The sequence below is a fragment of the Rhinolophus ferrumequinum genome, chromosome 9, assembly GCF_004115265.2.
Source record: "Rhinolophus ferrumequinum isolate MPI-CBG mRhiFer1 chromosome 9, mRhiFer1_v1.p, whole genome shotgun sequence".
Taxonomy (NCBI): Eukaryota; Metazoa; Chordata; class Mammalia; order Chiroptera; family Rhinolophidae; genus Rhinolophus; species Rhinolophus ferrumequinum.
In genome coordinates, this window is record NC_046292.1 from 69,759,427 (window position 1) to 69,785,604 (window position 26,178).

Here is a 26,178-nt window from a genome sequence, read left to right on the forward strand (position 1 = left end):
ACCCGTGTCTGTCAAACTTTAATCTATATTGTACTTCCTTTTTATATCATCTAGACTTATAAAAATTTTGTAAAACATTGTAACTACAGAAAAAAAATTCAAATTAACAAAGATACACATGTTCTCCACTCAGAATTAATAGATTTTAATATTTTGTAATATTTAATTCAGATGTGCATTATTGAGTTAATTCATTCATTTAGAAAAAATTAATGCCTGCTGTCAGGCACTTGTTCTGGGTACTTGGCGATAAATAGGTGAAGAACACAAGGATTCCTGCCCTCAGGGAAAACAAATAATAAACAATAATTACATATTAGAAGGTGATAAGTGGTACAGGAAAAAAGAAAAATATATAGAGGGTAAGCAAGTCAGAAATTTGGGCCTGGGAAGTGGAGAGAAGTTTTCACTTTTTACTAGGGTTGTCCAGATGGGGCCTTAATGCAAAGGGGGGAAAGATAGGTTCTGGCAGATGGAATAACCAGTGTGAAAGTCCCCTTTGTTCTATTTCCTAATCTATTCTTTCCTCCCCGGAAGCAATCATATACATGAATTTGATGTGTATTTTTCTAGTCTTTGTTTTTATACTGTGACTACATTTTATATGCCCATAAATAATACTGAGAATTGTCTGTTCTTGATTTATATAAAAATATGATACTGTACTTGTCTTTCAAATTATATGTAAGTCTAGTTCATTCATTTTGACAGTTATTTAACATTCTTTAAAAGTGCCACAATTTATTGTTTCCTTATTACAAGCATTGTTGCACTATCTTCATGCACGTTTCATTATGCATCAGTGATTCTCTACTCGTCTTTTCATCTACCCTACCATCTCCCTTACCCCCTACTCCACCACCCCTGGCAACCACTGATCTTTTTACTATCTTCATAGTTTTACCTTTTCAAGAATGTCATATTGTTGGAATCATACAGTATGTAGCCTTTTTAGGCTGGCTTCTTTCACTTTAGTAATATGCATATAAAGTACCCCCATGTCTTTTTGTGGTGTGATAGTTCATTTCTTTTACAGCTGAATAATAATCCATTGTCTGGATGTGCCACAGTTTATTTATTCATTCACCTACTGAAGGACATCTTGGTCGCTTCCAAGTTTTGGCAATTATAAATACAGCTGCTTTAAACATTCGTGTGTAGGTTTTTCTGTGGATATAAGTTTTTTATTCTTTGGGTAAATACCAAGGAGCATGATTGCTGGATTGTATGGTAGGAGTATGTTTAGTTTTGTGAAAAACTGCCAAACTCTCTTCCAAAGTGACTGTACCCTTTTGCATGCCCACGAGCAATGAATGAGAGTTCCTGTTGCTCCATATCCTTGGCAGCACTTGGTTTTGTCAGTGTTCAGGATTTGGGCCATTCTATTATAATAAGTGTGTAGTGGTACCTCATTGTTTTAAATTGCGTTTCTCTGATGATATGTAATGTGGAGCATCTTTCATATGCTTATTTCTCATTTGTTTATCTTTGTTGAGATAGCTATTAAGGTGTTTGGCCCATTTTTCAAATTAGGCTGTTGTTAAATTTTAAAAAGTCCTTTGTATATTTTGTATAACAGCCCTTTATCAGATATTGGTTGTTTTTTCTTATTAATTGATACCATTTTTTATTTAGAGTAATTTTTCTAAATGCTTTCTGATTAAAATGTATTTTGTTGTCATCAACTGCTATGTGGTAGAATTTACTACTGATTTTTTATAATTTTTTTTAACTTTTTAAATTTAGTTTGTGTTTTTCCAGGACCCATCAGCTCCAAGTCAAGTAGTTGTTTTAATCTAGTAGTGGAGGGTGCAGCTGACAGTGGCCCATGTGGGGATCGAACCGGCAACCTTGTTAAGAGCACCGCGCTCTAACCAACTGAGCTAACCAGCCGCCCCACTACTGATTTTTTTAAAAACTTAAGTTTTCTTTATAAAAACCTAGTCTTAAATTTTGTTAAAATCTCATTTCTGTAAGTTATGTATTATGGCATTCCTTAATTGCCTGCTGCCAACCTAGCACTATATAGAAAGGTGCAAAAGATAAAACTAAAATCAGAAATTGCTTACCTTGTTAGCTTTAATAAAATGTTTGATTAAGGGAAAACATAGAGCATATGGTTACAGTAAGATGTGTACATGTGTGTGTTTTAATAAACTGCAATTTTGTTCCCCATATTATTTTTATATTTTCATTTTGTCTAATAGTAGTAGTGTTACAAATATATGAAAGGGGGGCTGGAGCACTTTTGAGATGGTCATTATCAGATAATGAATATCAAATCACATTATTATACTCTCCTATCAAATATAACAATAAAATGTAGTGCTCTTTGACACATGATGTCATAAATGACTTTTCTAAAAATAGAAGATTTAGTATTTAAATGTAACAATCCTTTGGTAAATTTTATCTTAACTATCTTCCAGATTAACAAATAGAAATATTATACACAAGCCTGCAGAATGGACTTTAATTGCTGTGGTGTTGCTGTCATTGTAAGTATTCTTTCAGATTTTAACTCTACTAAATATGAAGAATTTTGATCAGGAAAAGACAAACTTGTTGATTGATTTTGTAAACATCCTTGGAAAATGTTGTACCTCTATTTTGTGCCTTATTTTTCTTAACTTTATGACAAAATAACTTACGTAAAGTGATATACTATATTTTCATAAACTGTAATCATTCTCTTTATATTTTCTATCATTTCTTCTGAGGGCCTTTTTCTTTGCAAATATTACTTATCTTTTGAAAGAGAACAACATCCCCAGGTGGGATATATAGTCCTTTAATTTTGCTTTTAACAGTACATTTTATTAATATTGAATGGGCTTCATTATTTTAAGTCTGTATTTTTACCAACATACCTAATATTATTTCATTTTTCTTCAACATATTGCATCATTAATAGCATCAGAAAAGTTTTATCTTCCAATTGATGTATATCTTTAAAATCAAACAGATTTAAAGGAACTAAAGTAGACACTACACAAGCATATATAAAACATTTAATACTCATTCACCTTTTAAGAAATCACTAGTGGTTTCTAAGGATGTTTTCAATAGAGTTAAAACCATCTAGTAAGTGTAGTGTTTTTCAGCTTGAATTGCAAAAGTCTTCTTTTGAAGACCATTCACTATTGCATTACTGTTGCTACTTGGCTTGTTAAGTCATTGAAGCCCATAGGACATTGAATACGTACGTACTGGACACTCACAGGTCAGGAAGTGTCATGAGCCAACCTCATAGCATCTCCAGTCCTGCTTTCTCTTTCTTTGATACTACTTTAGTTTGACGTGTTATTCTGGATTTACTGTCCCAAGGAAGGCTGTGATGGGAGGCATTAAAGTAGGCTTCAGTGAACTAGCATTCATGTCACCCAACCACATACAACTCACATGATTCATTAAATCAGAACACAGAAAATAACTTTACTTGTATGCCCTGATATAAATTTTTTATCAACCATAAGAACAAATCTTTTATCATTTCTACTATTCAGTGTTCCAATTGAATTGGTTATTTGTGAAACAGATCTATTAATTTTTTAGAAAGTTCTTCCCATTTTATGAAATTCGTAAATATTTTGGTCACTGGCGCAAAAAAAAAAAAATCAGTATCTCTGCTCACCCACCATATCCTATGCCTGCTAATAAACCCTCATAGATAACTGTTTAACTGTACTTCTGCAATTCATTGTACTAGAGAGGAAGTAACTTTTTTGGTTGATAAGTCAGAGGCCTAGGCCCAGCAGTAATCTCAGAATCTCGCTTTCTAAGCCAGTAACTGGAACTATTATCTTAATGAGCAGCTGCTTACTGATGACACATGTTAGGTCCTCCTTTTTTTAGTATCAAACATGTGCCACATTTTCTTCCAAATGTATAGCAAGAAACAAAAAAGTATGGAAAATGAAATAATAAAGGCTACCATAAAATTTCATATATTTCCATAAATATACAAACCTCTGGTGTTTGATTTTAATAGAGGCACCCATGTGGCACAAAATACTGAAAACATTGCTCGTCCTTTTAGGCACTGTTTGACTTCCCTAACTTTGGATGTAGTGTAGGGAACCTCATATTCAAAGGTCAGTGACCCATAAAAATAGTAACTTAATTCGAGAACCAAACTGCACATATCTTAGGTGTATTGCTTGTTTCACATTGTGCAATTAGGCTTGAGGTTGTAGCAGTAAACAGTTTCCTTTTGTCATTTGCCTTGAGTCCTTTCATTATCCCTAACCCCTACAGCTAGATCTACCCATCCTTCTCCTAGTCCTTGGTCTTCTTTTATCTCTGGACAGTTAAAAATCCTTTCCGGTTAGTGCCCCTGTGGCTTTTTAAAAAATTCTGGGTCACTGTAGACACAAAGTCAGCTGGTACTTCCTTGGTTTTGCCTTTCAAATCTTGTTTTCTTACAATTCTAACTTTTGCCATAGGCCTTCCTTATAAGTTGTCATTGATCCTTTCCATTCTGCATTTGCACATTCTGTGTCTTCACTAGCTGACTCTTCTTATTCTTTGGTCATCAGACTTTCTGTCTCCTACCCCCATATTATTTTATTTCTTATTTCCTCTTTTCTCAGAAAGTCCCTGTTGGCTTTTCTGCCCCCTTCCTCCACCCCCCAGGGAATCCGTGGCTCAACTGATAGCCCCTTTGTTCTCAGCTGTATCCTTTTATCACCCTTCTAGAGTAAATATTACTATATGAGATGGGGATAAAATTAAAATACATATCCACCATGTTAAAACTAATCCAATTGACTTCTGTAAAATATAATTGTACAATATATTTGCACCCCTCTTTCCTCCCACTCACAGTTCACAATTACTTTTTAGAGAAGGTACTTTGTCATTAGGGAAAGAAAAAAGCAGGCATGATGGCCAGCATTGGATAAAGAATCTTAAACAAAGTGAAAAAAATATGGAGATTTTAGATACCCAAAGAGATCACAGAAAGGAGATAATACATTCATACGTATTTGTGGAGCAGTAACCCAACCATTCAGCCTTTTAATTTATTGTCTCTGAGATTGAACATAGGCATACATGGGATTATCTCTTTTTAAAAAATAATTACCTTATAATCCAGAAAACCTTTGCATCTACTATCAAATTTCCAATGGAATTTTTTTAGTCATTACTTGTAGACATTTTTGGAATTTATTTTTAAAAATGAACTTCTTAAAAGTCTTTATAGCTAGGAAAAAGATTCTGAATGTCAGTTTTAGTCACTGAATATGAATATCATAAGATAATATCCAGTATTATGACAGTAGTAACATTCTTCATATATGAATATAACAAAGTTTTGTTATTACTGGCATTTGTTTAATACGTGAAAACTGTTTTCAAAATTCCTCATGACAATTTAGGAAAGGATACATATACACATATATAATTTTATTAGTATGTTGCTATACCAGTTCAAGTCTTAACTCTTGTTAGAGGAGGGGAAAAAATCAACATTTTGAGCAAAACATAATAGTCCAGAAGAAATTAGAAAGCTGGGTCTTGAAATTTCACATCTGTATTCTTAAAAGTAAATAAGGTGTTTGTGTAGCAAATCATCTTTTCCTGGTAACTTCCCTTGTACTTTCAAAGATGTATTAACATTAAAAAAATTTGAACCACAACATATAATTTCAGTGTATACTGATGAGAAAGTTATAGCCATATCATCTCAGAAAGAAATTCATCAAATCGAATGGGTACATCCGATCTTTGCACACTCAATGAAATGCATCTATGTATAAAAATACATCATGACCCATTTCCAGTTCATTTAGATTTCTCACTACTTCCATAGGACTTGAATGGCCAGTGTGACTCCAACATTTTTTTACATTTATACTACGTATTCAGACCCTAAATACCAGGAGCACAGGGAAAGACCTTTTAAAAGTAGAGCTTAAGCAGTATACATTTATTTAACAGTGAAGAAATTAATGTCTCTTTAGTTCTATCATTTTTATTTAATGAATGCTATAATTATGATTCTCAAAAACTCTTTATACGTAGGACGTCTATAATAGTGATTATTGACCCAGTTTTTTTTTATTTTTTAATAATTGATTAGAAATGCAATAAACTAACCTGGTTATTGGTGTTATTGCTTAAGCACTTGGTTATAGTAATTATATATCTTTTGAGCTTTATCAGACTTTATTTTTACATACTGTATGTTGAAATATTACAAAGTTTAATCTGATTTTCCCACATAAATAATGCTCTAATAAGATATTCGGCTTTCACTGTCTTGATGCGTGGTTTTTCTTAAAAATGTGTGTAAATATATGTAGATAGTCTGCTATAAATATTTTAGTACTTATATACTTTATTGTGTTAAGCTCGTTAATGTACTTATATATTTTGATGTGTTTATATACCAAATTAGAAAGGTTAATAATTCCTTACATTAAAGTGCATTTTATGATACCTCCTCATAGTATATCATATGTTTGTTCTTATAGTCCTCATAATTTTCATCTCACCCTTAATTTAGCAAAATAAAAACTAAAGAATCATTTGTTATCATTCTTCACTGTATTCCAAATAGTTTCTTTGAAAAAATTTTGACTGGTATTTTTAGAAAATTTTATAGCCATGGGACACCTCCCTCAGCTTAGTCCCTTTTCTTCTCTTCCTTTTCCCTTTGCTCTTAAGTCTTCCCTGTCTTCTTTGACCTTTGTCATTATACTTGAGCCTGTAATCCAGAGCGGACTGCAGATGTTGACGGACCTACAGCTGAGCAATGTAGGGAAAGGTCCAGACCAAGGCTAGCAGCCAAAGAGAAGCCATATAGAAGGGATGGAGAAGCAGGTTAGCTGAGCCTGGCTTGCTTCATGTGCGGCCCACATACCAGAAAAGGGAATCAGTTTCCTCTAAGACTTCTTGTGTTTAAAATGTAACTTTTCACCCAAGTTTAACAGGGAACTTTTGTAAGTAAGCTACTGTTTCATGTTATGATCTATGGTTAATTATAGATAGGAGTCAAATGTCTCTTAGTGGGTAGCCAGGGAGAGAGGTATGTATGTGTCCCATGGGAATGATTTGGTTATCTAATGAAGGAGATGAATACTTTGTATTACTTAGAAAGAATAGAGAGAGGGTAGAGAGTGACTGTGGTAGTCTGACATGGTTGCGTGCTAGTCCTAGTTTTATGCTCTTGATGTTCTCTAATGGAAAGCTTTCGAAATCATCTCCAAAAATGTCTGCTTTCATTGTATTTATCTGAACTGTCTGTTTCCAGTGAACTGTGGCCCACTTCCTAAGCAGAGACTGCAATAGTTTATTCCCCCCTAAAAGCTTTGAGAATTCCCATCGTTCAGGGAGTAGCATGTAAGTCCTGGGAAATGGTATTGAAACAAGCTCAATTTAACCATGATCACTAAGCAAAAGCCTTCACTGGACATGGGCAGCCACTTTAGTTAACCATTATACAGAGAGACACTCGTTAGAACCACTTCCCTAGGGTACCAGGCATGAATGGAAAGATGTGACTAAGGCTTTTTGCATCAATATATTGTTTTTCATAGCCCACCCATCACTAATTTCCTTAGAGAAATGTGTGAGCACACAATGAAAAATGAAGAGATGGTTCCTTAGAGATTAATTGGTTCTCAGAAGTATTCCAAAGCGTTTCTTTTAACATTTCCAGTTTAGCTCTGAATATTTGAGGCCATAATAGAACATGATTGAAATAATTTTTTATAATGTTTCCTTATAATTATGGAACTTTTTATATTTAAGTGAATTTTTATTGAGGTAAAATTCATTATAACAAAATTCACCATCTTAAAGTTTTTTTTATTTATTATATTCATTATATTATACAAATGTCACCCCTAATTCCAGAACATTTTCCTTACCCCAAAAAGAAACCTTATATCTATTAATTTAGTCCTAGTTTCCCTTTCCTCCATCCCCTGGCAACCAATCATCTACTTTCTGTGTCTGAATTTACCTGTTCGGAATATTTCATATAGACGGAATCATATATGATGTTTTGTATTTGGCTACTTTCTCTTGACATAATGTTTTCAAGGTTCATTCATGTTACATGCAGCATGTAACAATACTTCATTCCTTTTCATGGCTGAGTAATATTCCATTTTATGATAATACAACATTGTATTTTTCATTCATCAGTTGATGGTTATTTGGGTTATTTCAACTTTTTGACTATTTGTGTACAAGCTTTTGTGTGAACATATGTTTTCAGTTCTCTGGAGTATATAGCCAGGAGTGGAATTACTGGGTCATATGGTAACTCTGTGTTTAACCTTTTGAGGAACTGCTAGACCGTTTTCCACAGTGGCTGCACTGCTTTAAATTTCTACTGGCAATGCCTGAGAGCTCTATAGATTGAACTTTAAAGCTCATCTCTTCTTGCCTCGTATACAGTAATCATTTTAGAGGCTTATATTTGTAGTTTTTTCAACTTAAATATGCCTGTTCTAATTGATTTTAGACCTTCATGAACTTGTAATATCAATTTCTTATGTTCAAGGAATATCTACTACATATGCAAAATAAGTACCTGTGAGCTCCCCTCCACTGAAAAAAAGATCATAGTGTTGAATGTAAAACCATATAAATTAAATGTCTGAGCCATAACCAGTGGTATTTATTTTGGATTCTTCTATATCCATAAAATTCCTTTTTTGTTTTGTTTCTGTTCTTTTGCTTGTATAAATCTTGAATTTCTCTTTATCACAGTACCTTTGTCACTATTTAAGTATTTACCTATTTACTGAGAATTAAACAATAATTAGATTATTTCCAACCTCCCTATAATCATTGTTGGGAGTTTATATAAAATATATATATAATATTTTTAATTGAAGTAACTTTACCCTCAGGCAGCAGGGCTATGTGGGAATCCAGATATTTTCTAAAGAAAAAATAATACTTGTTTAAATTTTTAACCAAAGCCTGCTTTCTACAGTGATTCCTCCCGCCCCGGCCCCCCTCAGCATTCCCCATATTTGAGGCAGTCTTATAATATTAGTTTTTTTTAATCCATAAGTATCTGAGAATCCCCAACCTCTGGCCACAATGCACATTTAAGTCACCAAAGATTCTCAGCAAAAAGATGTGTTCTCCATTTTCTCCATCCCAGGCAGCAACAGTGGGGATAGTGGTGACAGTAAGTAGCAAGTAGCACGTGGCCTTGAAGTCACAGCCTCCACTTGAGGAGTCAGTCTCCATATCTACCAATAACATCTGCACATTCTGACTGAGCTCACCGAGAGGACAGGGCCAGGGAGGCAAGGGAGCCTGAGGCCTATGGGCTATTGTCCCCAGCGTCAGGGTTCTGCGCTGGAAGCGTGTGATAATCATTGTCTGTGCATACCACTAGTTGGTTCCGGTTCAATCTTAGAGCACTGAAAAAAGTTGGAGCTGCTACTCTGGGAGAATTGTTACATAGCAACAATTTGACAAAAAAGCTTTTCAACACTCATCTACAAAGCTGCTCTGTAGATCTGTCACAAACAGGATTTAGATATAAAGTTTTAAAGTCACTACAGCCCAGCCCTTTAAACAAACTTATGTGTAATACATCACTACAAAGTGAGTTACAGAGAACTGTGTTTCTTTTGAATTAGAAATATCAGTGGAAAGCATCCCTGCTTCCTTATTAATAGGTAATCCTAAAGCATTAAATGCAAACATTATCAGGGCATAAACCATCTGTTATAAGAAAAACATTATATTTTATTTGGCTATCATAGTCTTTTATAATCAAAGTTTTTATCTCAATTTTCCAGATAGTTCTGAAATAGAAACTCCATAATGACATACTTTTTCATGGTATGTCCTTGTCTACTTTATTTTTCTTAGAAGTCCTTAATAGTAATAGCCTCACTTGCCTCTTGGTTTTCAAATTTGGGGACTTTAGCTTTGTGCCTAGGATAAAATTTAGTGCAATTTAACTTTATGTAAATAATTTTTATCAAGCTTAATATTTTAATTAAATGTAATTCCCTTACCTCAGAGACCACGTTTAGCTATGCAAAGGTCCTTAAATTCATTAGCATTCTGAATACCCTTTTTTTTATTTTCCTTGCACTGGCAGTGTATAGCCTTGCACAGATTTCTTTAACCTCATTGTGCATTATTTTTCTTGTTGGCAGTATGAGGGGTTGGACTAAATCAAACTGGCAGAGCGAATTCAACTATAAGTAAATAGCTATTATAATGCAATATGTCAAAGGCTGCTGAAAGAGACAGTGAAGATAAGTATATTTAGCAGAAGAAACACTTTTAATTTTGCTGATAGTCATGGTGACACTGCCCGAGTATTACTACTTTGTTAGGTATCTATCTTAGTCATTAAGCTTGGCAAAGACATGCATTGAATGATACGGCTAGTCACTCTTTCTGTGGGAAGATTACAGAGTACTTATTTAAGTAAATGGGAGTGGGACGCTCCCAAGATTCCTTTACTCTCTTTCTCCTATAGATGAGCTGACATTATATTGCTCTCCCCATCAAAGATGAGGAACCTTCCCTGGATGCAAAAGGAAACCGGTTTAGTACCTCAGCATTATACTATAGGTGAAAAAGAACAAACTAAAATGTGTAAATTGATTATTTTAAAGTAAAAATATATTTTAAAATATTTTGTTTACAGAATTGTCACTACAGCTGTGGACCTTATTTTCTCCCTTCCTCTTTACTTCTTTACATTTTATTCTGGGAGTCAGTCTTAGCGGTGAATAGGGATGTCTAGAAAGCTGTTAGGTGAGAGTTTCTGATTCTGTGTTCAGATCACATTTAAGGAAATTTTTTAAGTAGTTCTAGAATAATGTTTTCCTTTTATACTTCCTACTTTTTTTTCTTTCGTAGATGAAAAGATCTCAAGTGCTCATTGATACATCTTCTTTGAATTAGGTATGTAGGGTAACTTGAGTTTTTTCTCTGATATAGTACCATCTGATTGTTAGCTAAAGTACCTTACTTGTAACCCTGATTTTTCTTCTAAATCAGGATTTTTATTTGGATTTTTTTTTTTATCTTTAATACCATGCCCTGAAAATCATCAATTAGTGCCCATGTATACCAGAAAAGGAGATGAGACCTACACTTTGCTGTAGCATCTTAACCATAAATCAGTGTAGAAGCTGGAATCCACACAATAATGGCAAAGTTTAAAATACTTAGAAATATGACTCAAAAAATAGCCAACAAATATTTATTGAGCAGCTGCTATAGGTAAGACTGTGTGAGGCCCTGTGGGGGATACAAATTTTAAACAAAGCCCCGACCCTCAAAGACTTGACAGGTTGCTAGAGGGTGGGGTGGGGGGGAATCAATCTGTGCAGAGGTTACTACAATAAAAAGTTGAATGTGTTAAGTGGCAAAAATAAGCACAAATGTTGTGGGGATTCAAAGAAGCAAAAGATCTCGACTAGGAAGATCAAAAAAAGGTTACACAGAAGTGGGATTTGTGATGGGCCCAAAAGATAGAAGGGGTTTTAAGAAATAGAAACAAAAGGATCGGGGGGGGGGGGGGGCAACTATAGCATGAAAAAAGTAAAAAGAGGAGATGTAGTTAAAAGTACAAGGTACCTGGGAAGAGTGGTTGGTAAATTGGGTCTCCTGTAGAGAGAGATTTTATTTCAGTGGACAGTGAAAATCATTTACGTTTTGAGCAGAAAGTACCACCATGAAGCCTGTGCTTTAGGAAGATCAGTCTTGGAGAGATCTGGAGTGAGATCTGATCCTGTCTTCCACCTTGGACCAGTCCTTCAAAGGCTTCCATTGCCCCTAAAGAAAAACCTCTTATGTGGCCTCCGTGGCCCTGTGTGGTCCAGCCCCGTCTTCTCCAGCCTCCTCTCACGTCACCCTACCTTATTCTCCCTCTTCCTGCCACTCTGACCTTCTTTCTGCCCTTCTCATCATACTCTTTCTCACCATGAAACAAAGGTTGTGTTCTGTCCAAAATGTTGTTCCCTCCCCTCTTTGGTTAATTTCCCTTCATCTTTCAGAACTAGAGGAAGTGTGTCTTCCTCAAGAATTTGTTCCTGACTTCCCTGATTAAATCAAATATATTTATAAATAGGCCTCCATAACACCATGCACTTACCTTTCCTAGCACTTGTCCTATTTTCAGTTTCATGTGTAATTGTATGATTACTTGATTAATGTCTGCCTCCCTCAACTTGGAGACTTTAGGAGCTGGTTCTATATCTGATTTTACTCACCATTATGTACTCAGTACAAAGCATTGTGCCTAGAACTACATAGGTTTACAATAAACATCTGGCAGAGAAAGAATGAGATTAATTAGGAAGCTATCCTTTCTTGCTCTTTGTTGACTCCATCCCTCCTGCCTACAAGTCCTTATTCATCTTTAAAGTTCAAAAAACAAAACAGAAAAAACACTCACCTATCCTTTGTTCTTAATCTCACTGATGACCCCTCAGACTATCAGCCATTCACTTAACCAAACTTTTGAAAAGCTAGTCTGCTGTCAGTGATTCTAGTGCTTTTCATTAATCACTTGTATTCTGGCTCTTGCCCACACCATTTATGAAATTGATTTTCTGAAAGCCTCAGCTAGTAACAGCCTAGTTAACCAAAGAGCACTGAGGCAGTGAACTAAAATTATTACAGTGAAAGTGAAATGGGAAAGACAGATGCTTAGAGACATTACAGCTCCAGAATCTACAAGGTTTAGCAGTGGGATGGGGGAGGGGGAGTCAAACATGATTTCACAATGTGAGGACAGATACCTCGGAAAATACTGGTGGCTTTAGGGAAGTGGGTAAGAGGAACTAATTGAAAGAGATGAAGCATTTGGTTTAATACCTGTTCTGCAAACATTGAGACTATTCCTGTACAGTTTAAGGTTCACGCAGATTATCTAGTTGGGTGGTTCCCTGCTAGGCAATTGAAAAATGTGAAATTGGAGCTGAAAAATGGTAAGGAAAATCAGAGACGCAAATTTTGGAGGCAGCATTGGGATGAGATGGCAGCAGTAGAGGGTGTTAAATGCAGAGTCAGCATCAGTTGGAACCTGTGGAATACCTACATCCATGCCAAGGATGCCTGAGGAATCCCGAGAAAGCAGAAAGGGGGAAACCGGGCATTTTTTGAACATCAACTGTGTGCAAATACTGTGCTTGACTCTTTACATATGTTATTTCATTTGATCCTCAAAGTTCAGTGGCGGTGTCCCACTTTCCAGAGGAAGGTAACAGACTCGGGGATGACAAGCACTTTGTCCAAGGTCACAGCTGGGATTCAAACTCAGACCTCTCTGACATCAAAAAGCTCCTTATACAGCCAGAACACTGTTGAGGAATCCAAAATGGGTTTGAGGTTCAAGAAAGAGGTGGTATCTACCTTTCTGAGAACCATGTAGTTATCTTCTGAATGAGGAGAAGGGCTGAAAAAAGGCTGTGGTTTTGGCAATTAGGTGTTTGTAGGTGTCCTTCTAGAAAGCAGTTTCCATAGAATGATAGGAGTGGAAACCAGATTGCAGGGGCTGGTCTAGTAGACAGTTGTAAAGATACTAGATGTCGCAAATGTTGACCACTCTTTTCATATGGTTGGCAGAAGAGGAAAGGAGAGAGGGACTGTAACCCAGTATAATATGGCAAATCTTCAGAAGACGTCTCAGGATAGTGGAGGCTTGAGCATCTTTGTAGCAGAGGGAAAGGAGATGTTAGGCAGGGTTGGGAGTACTAACCAGACAGGGTAACTGGTGGGACGTGGCCCTGAAGAACCGGGGAATGGCATCAGAGGCGTACTTGGCTTTTGCTTTTTCTTCCTAACCTGTTACCCACCATCTCCTCTCCCACTGTTTCTTGCACATGTTTCTCTCTCCTTGCCTTGAATGTCAGTGTTATTTGGTAACATTTTGCATCCCTTCTATACTTAATTTCAAGAGTAATTGAACCAAACCTTTTATGTTCCTCCTTCTGAAAACCCATATTAGTAGTATTATTTCATTACTTACTCTGATTGATTCTTATTACCCGCCCTCCATCACAGGTCAGTGGAGAATGAGTTTAGGACAGCATTTCTAAGATTGATCTATACAGCTATGACACTTAATTCTGGTGACTAACTTTTCGTTCATATTCATGATTTTTACCTTCCCTGTCTTCTCATCTTTCATGGCCCTCAAATCAGTTTTAGGGACATACGCATGTACTTCACATCCCTCCCCCCCCAAAAAAAAAAGACACACACACGTTTCTACATGACAGTAAGATACTTTCCATTCATGACTAATTGTGTTTGGGCAATGTGTAAACAGTACTAAACCAGGAAGGATGTCTGCAGTAAGTGAGGTGAATTTGAAACTGTTTTCTTACCAAAACATAATCTTCACGCAGCCAAGGACATTGCTTAGATTACTTTTGTCTCCCGAGTTCCAAACACTCAATCTGTCATTTCATAAGCACTCAGTGAATATTTGTAGAATAAATCAAATGAATGAATGGATGGGAAAATGGATAAATTATGGTTGATGTTATGAACTTAAACACCGAATTGGTAACGCTGGTAAAATTTCATTGCCAGGGAAAAACAAAAATAGTTGCTTAGTATTAGGAATGAAAGGAAGGACAATGCCTCTGTATCTCTGTAATGATTCATATTTTTCAGGGTGGATATAGTCTGAGAAGGAATGTGACTATTTAAGCTAAAAAGAATTGCTACTTTTAACCAAACCTAACATTGCTTTTTTGCAAATATATTCTTCTAAGATCTTTAATAAAATTAATAAAAAACAAAGATAGATTTTGTAAATGTGAGCTTATCTTTTAACTCATAATTATAAAATTAATGAACATTTCAATGTTTTTAATGTTTCTTTGATTTAAAAACTTTATTTCAAGTACTGCTTTTCTCTTCCATGGATTTCCTCTTTTCTGTATACTGGCAAAATAGAAAAATCAGTTAAAAAGCAGTTAATCGCCAAGTATGTAGATGTGGCACTAAATCTTTTATCTGATGCATCACAGACACAATTCTGGAGAATTCTTTAAATGTTTTACTTGTTGGTGTTTGTTCGTTGAATTGGAAGCATTTATCATATATTAATGGGTCCTAATGGAAAATTTCACTCTAGAGGCAAACTCTTCCTTTAACTAGTTTTACTGAATGTGTTAACTAGTCTTGCACAGCTGAACGAAAGTTATAAAGAGAAAAAAATGATTATTCTCAGGTATATTGAGTACTGATTAAATTCAAGATCCTAATTACCTAGTGTATTTTTTTTTTCTCTGTTGTGTTTAAACACTTCCGTTTAGATCAGGGGTGTCCAAACTTTTCAACATTTTTCACCAAGGGCCATATGCGGTAAAATACACAAACAGCCGGGCCACTCACTCGAGGTGAAGTACGTATTGCCTCACCTGGTTTATTTAAGTAAAGTAAATACATTTTTGGAATTTGCTGCGGGCCAATTAACAATGAATGGATTGCTGGCCGCAGTTGGTCTGCGGGCCGCAGTTTTGACACCCCTGGTTTAGATTGTGTGTTATAGAGACTAAACACCTTTTTAATATTCTTCCTGTCTCTGATTCTTGTCATTCTGATAGTTCTAGTTAACAATAAAGTAATATGGTCTTACAGGCAAAATTCAAATGCTTCCATTTTACTCCACGTTGAAATATTTTTACAGAGGTTTAGAGCACATTATAAAGGCCAAAGAGTAAAAAATTGAGGCTTGGTATTATCTAGTTCTCACTATTGCTGTTCTCACTATTTGGTGGTGTCCCACTGTCCATTTCGAATGAGGAGTTCAAGCATTGGCTTTTTGTCAATTTAGTACATCTAAGGTGTACTGTGCCTTAAAAGACAGGGTATATCAAAATACACAAGGCTTAGTACCAGTGATGCCAGTGGAGCAGAAGTACTGGGGAAGCTGCCACAAACTGCTTGGTGAACACCTGCAATTTCTATGGAGGTGAAATCACATTACAGTAACTGAACCGCCGGCACTATTTCTGTTTCATGTGTTTACTGATTTTCTTTCCGATGAGTGTTTCAGGCCCCACGTGATGCTGCTGTTCACCATCTAACTGCAGTGAGTAACAGGTCAGCTGCACTGCAAATTGTCTCATAAAAAGAAGGTAACCGTGAGGTGGTAACTAGTATTCCTGTGATTTCAGTGCAGAGAAAAATGTTACTTCTCTGAAACAGTAAGGCTTATATAATTTTCAGAAGTTCCCAAATTCCCAAAACTATAAAATTAAATGCCACTAACAAATTCTCTGCAGTTAAGGTTATACATAGAGATACATACTTTATACATTGAAAATAGTATTAAAAATACGTATTCTTTCCCCAAGGAAAAAAAGTGCATATTTGAAAAAAAACAGTCTTTAATATAATTTGAAAGAATATATGAACCTCTATATCCCAGATTAAGGTGAGGAGGTAGAGTCAGTGAATGTAGATTTCTCTTTTGAGAAACTTGATAAGGATAGGAGATTGAACAGTGATATTAAATTCTGGTGAAAGAGACCTTAGCATGTTTGTAGGGTGTGGAGAAGGAGCCTGTAAAGAAAAATAATCTGAAGCTGAGGGGTGGGGGTGGGCGGGTTACATGGTGGAGCAACATCCCAGAGGAAGCATTGGAATCCTGGTCACAGGCAGATGGAATAGCTTGAATAGGAGAGAAATACTACATCTTCTGAGACAGGAAGAAAATAAGTGAAGATTATGTGGTTATAGATAAGTTTGTAAATAAAAGGGAGAAATTTTAAAATCATGCCTGACAACTTCATTTTTCAATGAACTAGGATATGAGGTTGTCTTCTAAGAGTAAAGAGATGATGGTTAGGTAGAGAGTGAAAATATTAATAGTGGTCACAGAGAGGATCTGGAAAAGGAACTACTAACCTAGGGCCAGAGAAAATTGACAAATGACACTGAGTACGCAAATTAGTCCAGAGAACATGGCTGTATTGTGGTATCAGTCTTCAGAGTTCCCTTCCTCCCATTCTCCTTTCCCCGTTAGTTTTCAGCTATCTTGTTGTAGGTTTGGAGAAAGATTGTAGCATTACTTCAGATTGTAGTTTTGATGAATAGAAAAGCTAAGACAAGGATGTAAGAGATTCAGAAGTGCTGGTGAAAGCATTTAGTTCAAGATCAGGACAGACAGAATTGGTACAGGATAATGGGGTTATCTTAGGAAGAAAATCAGTCTTCCCAGTCAAATATTTCTGTGTTCCCCCTCCCCCCACAATGTTGTATCTTCAGCTCTGACCTCTCTCCTAGGTTGAAGAACAAAATGTTTTATTATTTGCTGGGCATCTCCATTTGGATATTCCTCAGGCAATTCAAACTCAAATCTGAGACTGAGCTCTATCTTCTCTTTCAAATGTTCCTTTTTCTCTGGTGGCATTTCCATCTTCCTAATTGCCCAGAACTACAATCTAGTTTGTCTTCAGTGTTTCTCTTGCTCCCATCTCCCATATCTAATCAACTGTTGAGTCCTGTCCTTGTAACTTCTCTTATCCAGTTGTTTTTCTCCCTTCTACTGCTACTAGCCCATATCAGGATTTCATTACTTGCCTAGACTGCTGCAATTCTGGCCTTCTTAAACACGTCTCCTTGCCATGTGTCTCTTCCCTCAACTGGTCCGTCTTTCCTCCAGTTATAAGTATAATCTCACTAAAGCTAATTCTGATCAGGGTAGGCCTTTGTTCAGAAACCTAGTGACTCCCAGTTTCTCTCATGTAATTTTGCTTGAAATTCAAGGCCCTGCTAAAGTGGCCCCAACCTGCCTATCCAACTTACTCGTCTTTTGTGTCCTTACATCGTGTCCCCTATTTCCCTCTATAAGCATCTTTGTTATAACTGTGAACTGTGCTTAAAAGGCCTTTATTTTTCGTATCTGTCTTTCCTGGTCTTCAAATGTCAAATGTTCAAATGTCATCACTTCCTTAGACACCTTTCTTAACCCCCCAGAAGTAGATATAATATCTTCCTTGTATAAATTCCTATAGATGACATTTCTTTTAGACCATATTACCTTCTGCTTCATTATATAGGTATGTATGTGAGGATCTCATATCCTTTACAATTCAGTTTTCCAACAGTGTGGTTAACAAGTATAACAAATGATCAGAACTGTACAAATTTATTCACTTCAAAAATTGAGCAGCGGTGGGGCAGCCAGTTAGCTCAGTTGGTTAGAGTGCGGTGCTCTTAAGAACAAAGTTGCCGGTTTGAGCCCCACAGGGCCAGTGAGCTGCACCCTTCACAACTGGACTGAAGCAACTACTTAACTTAAAGCTGATGGGTCCTGGAAAAACATACTTAAATAAATAAAAGTTTAAAAAAAAAAATTGAGCAGTGGTTCTCAACACTGGTTGAACATTTGAATCACATAGGAGCTTTTAAAAAGTACTAACTAATACCTGATTAAGAGATTTTGATGCATTGGTCTAGGATGGGGCCTGGACATAATGTATTTTTTTAAGTTCCCCACGTGATTGTAATTTGTACAGACAGCATTGAGAACCACCATCTGTAATTCTAGTGCATTTATTAGTGTGCTAGATAGAGGTGTGTTAAATCAGTTACTGTGGCTGTGTCTGCCAGGATTTGCTAGCTTAGAGGCACTTCTTAGCTTTCTGCTAAAATCGTCATTACTTGATGGTGTTGGAAGGTGCTTCGTGGCTGTCTGCAGAAAGGATGAATTAGAAACAATAGAATTGTCAGTTTCCTTAGCACATTTTATTTTGAATGACAGATTTCAGAAAGTATTTAAACAACACATATAAATGGGCCTTTGAAATCATAAGGTATACTCAGTTCTTAAAATGAATCAGACATGTGAACTTGTATGGTAGTGGTTAGAAGTGTAGACTAGTGGGGAGTACTTGTGGGGTTTTTTTCCTCATCTCTTACTGACTACGTGACCTTAAGAAAGTCACTTGAGCTTCATTTTGGAGTTAACACTTGCAGCAACTTCACAGAAAGGTTGAAAACCAACAAGTTAGTTTCATAAAGAAAAAAATCTTTTTACAAACTTGGAAATCACTGATACTTCTTATGTTTGAATCAGTGGTTGAGATCCTGCCACAAAGGGAACTGGGAAGAAGAACTGACATTCTTCAAGGGAAACAAATTCATCTTCTTCAATTTAGAAAGCCACCCACCAGCCATTTTAAAGTATCTGAATTTTAAACTCTGCTCTGACCTCTTGGCACATTTGTTTCCTTGTCAATTGTAAAACCATGTTTATCATTTACTTAACAAACAACATCACCCGCAGCTTACGAAAGTGCCATGAAGTAGTTACCTCTGCACGAGGCCCAGGCCATGTTATTTTAAGGAAAAAGAAAAGCTCTTCCTTCCACAGGGTGCCTTTTTGTTTCTTTCCTGTGCCCCAATCGCTGCTGTGTTACTACTGGTCGGAAGCTAGGAGCCACAGATTAGACAAATGTTTTTAGAGAATCGCTGACAATTGAATTTTCTTCTGCCTTCTCCCCCTTAAGAAACAAGCAAGTTGGAAAGAGTTTTGTGTTAAATACGAAATCCTAATATCTTACATGGTAAAGAGACCTGAATATACAAGTGAAATTCCTTTTCAAAGTTTATACCAGAACTGGTGGGTTTTTTTTTTAATAGAGAGGCATTTTTGTAAAATGTCTTGGGTTTGTGTGGGCCCTCAAAATTCTGAAAATAGATGACATTTTGACCCATTGTGTTACTTACTGGTCACAGCTCTGTTTCAGTTTTGAGTGTGTTTGTGCAGACAGAGGTGTTCTGGTTTAATCCTTTGTCATTTAGCACTTGTTCATGTAGAGAAGGAGGGAAAATCCCAACTCAGTTTTTACAAGAAGACAAAATATGGGTGAAGTAACAGTTGTTACTGCCATGCAGGAAGAAAGGAATAGCAAGACTTATAGATAAGAAAGCTGCCTTTGTGTGATAAAGGTGTCCATTTTTAACACTGTTCTTAGCCAGTGGGACCCTGGGTAAACCCCTTACTCTGGCCAAAGCCTCAGTTACTTAATCTGTCAAAAGGAAAATAGCTGTATAGGTTGGGATTAAGTCAAACTTGAGGAAATTTAAGTGGTGGTATAGCCTCATAAAATAAGAGTTTAAACCTCATCTTACAGATTCTTCACTTACCCAGACCGTTATTAATAAACATGCCTCATCTGTCCCAGAAACTTTTGTTTTTGTTTGATTCTAAGCCCCCAAAGTGTCAGGTATTATAATATCTTTTCTGATTGATGAAGTGACAAGCATAGGGCCTGTGCATGGAAATGTTGAAAGTATTTCTATTTAACAGAAATTTTACCTTCTTCTTTTACCTTCTCCTTCCCAGCCCTAACTTCTGAGGGATAAGAGAGTGGAAAAAAATTATTTTAAGCCCAACATTAACTTTTAGCAGTCTCTGCATGTTCATCACCTTTATGCATGGTAATCAGCAGGTTTCCCTACTGCAACAGAACTCTGTGTGAACCCCGTAATTTCTCAAATCTGATAGGTACAGAAAGTGTGTGGCTTTTCACTTCCTGTCCCTTCCTCCAACCCCAAACCATAAAGAAGCATGCTTTCTGGTGACATTTATTCATATAGACATTCTCACAGCTCTTTCTTCCCTTAAGATTATGTTGAGTATGAGGAGTGTTGTTCGGTGTAATTTTACACACCAGTTTGATTCTGTGTACCAGTTCGATGCCTACTGGTTTGATTCTGTGAGTTTGGAAATCAATAATAAACTCTCAGGAAACTCCAAGAGTTTTTGCTTCTCTTAGTTTTGAGGGTCAGGGTAAGGGATGTCTGTGCTATGTCATTTCAGGCCAGTGCATGATGTGATCTTCACCTGTTTCACACAGATTATTCAGGAAAGCATAATTCAGACCGTGCTGTGATTTCCAGTGTTCCAGGAGCTGCACTGTGTATTCCCCAGTGGGAATCAGTACAGTGAGTAAAGTAATAGGGACCACAATCAGGAAGGCCATTGAAATATCCAAGTTCATTACTGACTTTTAGTGCACTATGAGAGATGGATAATAAGAGTTCCCTCAGTGGTTTAGCTCAACTTGTTCAATAAACTGCCACTTTAACTTTTTATATAGCTTTCTCCGTTGGTAAGATACAAACCAATGACTCACAGAATTATAGGTAACTTGATCTGAGGGTTAATCAAGAATTTATACAGCTCTAAATCCTTGAATATGAGGGTCTATAACACTGCCACTTTTTAATTAAAAATCTCTCTTGTTTCGGTTGTCAAACCTTGAAACTTCTCTTACTGCTGTGTGTAATAATTCCTGTTAACCAGATGTTGTTTGATAGCTCAGTAATAACAAATGGAGGGTACTTGTCCTAACTTGACTTGCAGTCTCTCTTTTTGATGTGCAGCATATGTGGAGCAGTCAGCTAAATAAAGGTCTTATCATTAAGATACAGTTTGACACTTAGCTTTTTGCTTTTGTTGTCATGCCATTTACCATATGGTAAAAAACTAGTTATAGAAGTCTGTCTTTTCAGAATAGAGATTTGAATCAGTGGCGTTTTCATGAGAAATTTCCTCTCTTGTTTGTGATTTATACCTTGCAAGTTGTTATGTCGTTTTTTTCGAATTATATTCTCCAGCGTACAGACTGCTTGTGGTAAGCCATTCTTTCAATGTTACCTTTAGAGGTTTTTATTCACACTTAAAAGAACTTGAAGGAAATAAATTGAAACATAAAAATCTTTTGTTTTTACTCATGGCCAGTCACATTTTCTGTTGTCTTAAAGGTATTTCCTACATAAAAACACTTTGTTAAATACCAACTGTGGTAAATTGCTGTTTTTTGCTTAAGTAGTAGTAGTTATTTGGCCCCAGTTTATTGTGGTTTTCTTTGATACTATTAGAAGTTGCAGGACTGGAATAGAAGCTTGAGTCTTTTTCAATATATAATAGAGTAGGAGTTCTTTAATGAAAAAGTTAAACAAATAAGTGATTAGTATATCATAATTAATAATGTACAGTAAAGGATTAAGGGGAAAGGAAGATCGTAGGGAGTCAATTTAACAAAGTGGGGAGAGGGGTGTTGGATAAGGTTCTAAGATTGTATTTCAAAGATAACTGAGGCGTGAAAGATTTTATTTCATGATATCTTTCTGTGGAGTAGGAAATATGTTGTTTTTATGTTCTGAAGTAATGAATTTGGACAATATTTATATTCAGGGGCACTATATTTTAGGAAAATGAGACGCCAAAAGGGTTTGTAGGGAAGAATACCAATCTGAATAAGGAGCAGTCGGCATCTCTCAGGAAAAATTAAAAGGACTTGGAATTAATTGGGAACCATTTTCAAGAATATGAAGGAGTAACTTTTAAGAGCTCACCTTACCCACCACCCCCCAAAAAAAGTTCTCTGACGAGAAAATAAAATTCTGCAAGAGACATTTAGATTACATATGGGGAATAATGTCTAGAATGTAAAGTTTGTTAACCATTGCTACATTCTACAGATAGAGGTAGCATGTAGAATCCCCCTCCTTCAAGATAGTGGAAGTAGTTTATGTGCAGTCTTGTGTAAAGGGACCAAATCACTGCATTATAAAAAGGATCTTGAGTCTCTTTTCTTTCATCATTTAACTTTTGATGGGAGGCAGCTGAAAGGAAGTATAGATTCCAAAACCAGTTGCGTTCTTGTTTTGCGGCTACATTCTGGTACTTTCATTGACCTAAAAAGAATAAGAATACATCCCATTCAGGAACCATAATAACAGCCAGAAATACACAGAAATAAAGACCTTATATTAGTTGGGTTGTAGCTATCTTAAATTGCTCTTCCTTTTGGCCAAGTAAATCTCAACACATTTAGAGTGAAAAGAGTTTCCTGTCCTTTCATGTTTTAGCTGTGAGACTGAAGTACTTTTGCTCCTGAGGAGGGTTTTACCAAGCCCACACTCCAGGGCCTGCCCCTTACTGCAGTTTCTCTGCAGGACTGGAAGGAAATTAAACCTGTAAGCCTGCTCAGTTGCACTTAGCACTACTCACTCTTGGTCAATCTTAGCACTTCCCCAACAACACTTGAGTTCCAGATAAGTGGAAGTGAAGAGGGGAAATGGAAGAATAAGTGATAGGTCTTGAATTAATGCTTGGTGTACCTGATGAGTTTGAAGCTCATCTCACCTTAGTGATAGATGTTCTGAAACATTCTGGCAGGAAGATGCCACTATGTGCGAGCAGGAGGAGGAGTCAAGAAAATATTTCCTCCCTTCCTTCCTCTCAAAAAGAAAGAATTTTATGAAGAAGAGAAAAACACTTCAGTAAGTGCAATAAATAAGTAGATTTTTAAGCTGTTTCTTCATTCAGCAAGTAAATATTGACCATCTGCAGAGTGCTAGCCATGAGGGATATAGGGAACGAGTCATTGCTCTCATGACATTCACCTTCTTTTGGGTGGGAGATAGACAGGTAACAAGCAAACCAGTAATAGAATTAGAAAAGAGAATTATGGAGACAAAGAAAGCAAAATAAGTAGAAGGTAAGGATGAGGATAGGAGAAGTGACATTTAAACAAAACTGAATCACATGAAGGAGCCCGCTGTGCAGAGATCTGGGGGAAGAGCATCCCCAGAAAAGAAAACAGCCAGCCTGAACCTCGGCCTACTAAACCTTGGCATATCTGAGGCAGGGTTGGTCAGTTTGGCTGGAGTGGAGTAAGCCAAGGAAAGTTGTCTCTGCAGCTGGAAGATTTTATGAGATATTTTTGGTGTCTTCAAGCATCTTCCATGCTGTCACAGACCAGACCCCGAATGTTCTCGAACCAAATGGTTCCTTTGTATCTTTCATCTCCTTTTTTAATTGCTGTCATCATCAGAGCTCTAGTATAGAAAGCATTATATAGTGTTTATTTTAAATGAAAATTGGTGCATAACAGTCTTCTATTAGGTTGGTGCAAAAGTAATTGTGGTTTTTGCAACTTTTTTCAACCTTTTAAACCACAATTACTTGTTTTTTAATAGTTTTTATTGGGAATATTGGGGAACAGTGTGTTTCTCCAGGGCCCATCAGCTCCAAGTTGTTGTCCTTCAATCTAGTTGTGGAGGGTGCAGCTCACTGGCCCATGTGGGAATCAAACCAGCAACCCTGTTGTTCAGAGCTTGCACTCTAACCAACTGAGCCATCTGGCCGCCCCCTAAACTGCAATTACTTTTGCACCAACCTAATACTAGTATAAAGATTGGCAAACTTTCTGTAAAGGGCTAGATTGTAAATATTTTCAGCTTTGCTCGCTCCATAGTCCCAACTACTCAGCTCTGCTGTTGTAGCGCAAAAGCAGCCATAGAATATATAAATAAGTGGGCGTGGCTGTTTTTCAATACAAAACTTTATATACAAAAATAAGCAAGCTGGATTTGGCCCACAGACCCATTGTATAGTACAGTGAGAAATGCTAATGTGGGGAAGCGGCAATTTTAGTTATTCCCCAAGTTATTAAGAGAACAAGCCTATGAGGAATACAAAGATGGATGAATAAAATGAGATCCCAGGCTTCCACCTGTCTGGTGGGTGAGAAAAATATATTCAACTAACAATACACATTTTCATGTTATTTGAAATACTTATAAGAATGTATTCATGTGACTGAAACAATGAAAATAAAAGGAAATAAAAAGGCCCAAAGAAATTGGATTTCTCCTACAAGTAGTTAAAGCAAGAGAACAAAGTGATGAGATCTATGAGAGAGGATTGTGATGGCAATGTAGAAAAATGGCTGGAGTGGGAGACCACTTAGGAGGCTGCAGCTGTAGTCTAGGCAAGAAGTAACTCATCTGAATTAGGATAGGTCAGTTAGAATGGAGAAGATGAAGTGAATTTAAGAGGTACCTCAGAAGGGAGGCAACAGGACTTGGCAACTGACTGGACAAAGGACATTAATGGTAACAGTTAAAGATGACTGAAGTTGCTAATACCGGAAGGTTTTGATGAAAACGTGAGGTCAGAAATTCAGGTTTGAACATAGATATTTGAGGTACCTGTTGGACATCCAAGGAGACAAAACTCCCAGGAGAGAAGTTAGAAATTTGGATCTTTGGTAGTCATAGCCATAAGATGGGATGTAGTACAAAAAGAAGAGGATCAATATAAAACCTTAGTTAAGACCTGTCATTCGTGGGTTGGTGAAAAAAGCAATGCCAACAAGAGAGATTGTAAAGGATCATGGATAGGAGGAGAACCTGACAGAGAGTGCCTCCAGAGCCAGAGGAGAATCCTAGGAAGGGAGAAGAAGTGATCAGGGACCTCAAATATGCAGAGTCAACTGGGAAGAGAACTAAGAAGGGGCTTTTAGATGTGGCAATTAAGAGACCGTTAACGACCATGAAAAGAACAGTTCCAGTAATAAGTCTTTGTTCATATGTCATTGGGCCTGGCTTTAAGCACATGTAGGGACTGTATTACTGTGCTCTGTGGTTTCCAGAGCCTCTTCCATGGTCACTGCCAACACAAGCAGACTCTGTGGAACCCTGTCTCCAAGCTCAGTGCAGTGCTCTTCTACATCAAATAGGGCCTCAAACTCCACTCAGCCCAACAGCACCTATCTGTAGGGCAGCATGTACCCTAAAAAACAATCCCAGCAGTTTCTTAGTAGCATCTTTGGCAGTGGCTGCAACCAACTCCTGTCGTTGACCAATAGACTGATAAAACATTATGATCTTGCCTCTGATTCATCTGTGCAAGTAGGCGCAGAAGCCTCTTGCTACAGAGATGACAAAGAAAATTCAGTAAGCAGCAGGCTGGAAGAGTAGGCAAATAGTCAATTGCTGTTAAGTAATAAAACATTAAAGTAGATGAGCCCAGGATCTGGAAAACATAAAGATTATATATAGTCCTTATTCAACTTTAAATGTAAATTACTTTGGAGATAGAGGCAAATCATAATTCTTTCAAATGGATCATTCATAAAATTATAGTATACTATAACTAAGATTTTTTAAAGGTTCAGCATTTTTCTTGATATATTATTCATTATGACTTTATAACTTGTCAGAACCATCCTTCACTTTTTGTATTTATGAGCCTGGTTTCTAGAGAGGATGATTTTAAAGAGGGAAAACAATTTTTACATGGCTCTAAGTAATCCACTGGATTATTAATGTTTAGAGGTGCACAGGAAATATTAGAGTATTTATTCATTTATACTTCATCTTATGCCAAAAAGGATTTCTGTCAAC

At 36.6% G+C, this 26,178-nt stretch overlaps 1 protein-coding gene across 2 annotated transcripts in view; it reads left to right on the forward strand.

Annotated features, from left to right (window-relative positions):
- RPAP2 (RNA polymerase II associated protein 2) overlaps positions 1-26,178 on the forward strand; it is a 71,820-nt gene that overhangs the window by 35,601 nt on the left and 10,041 nt on the right. For both annotated transcript variants that reach the window (XM_033114105.1, XM_033114104.1), the window contains exon 11: positions 2,430-2,498. In XM_033114105.1, coding sequence (XP_032969996.1) covers positions 2,430-2,498 — 69 coding nt within the window. The remainder of the gene's footprint in view (positions 1-2,429; positions 2,499-26,178) is intronic.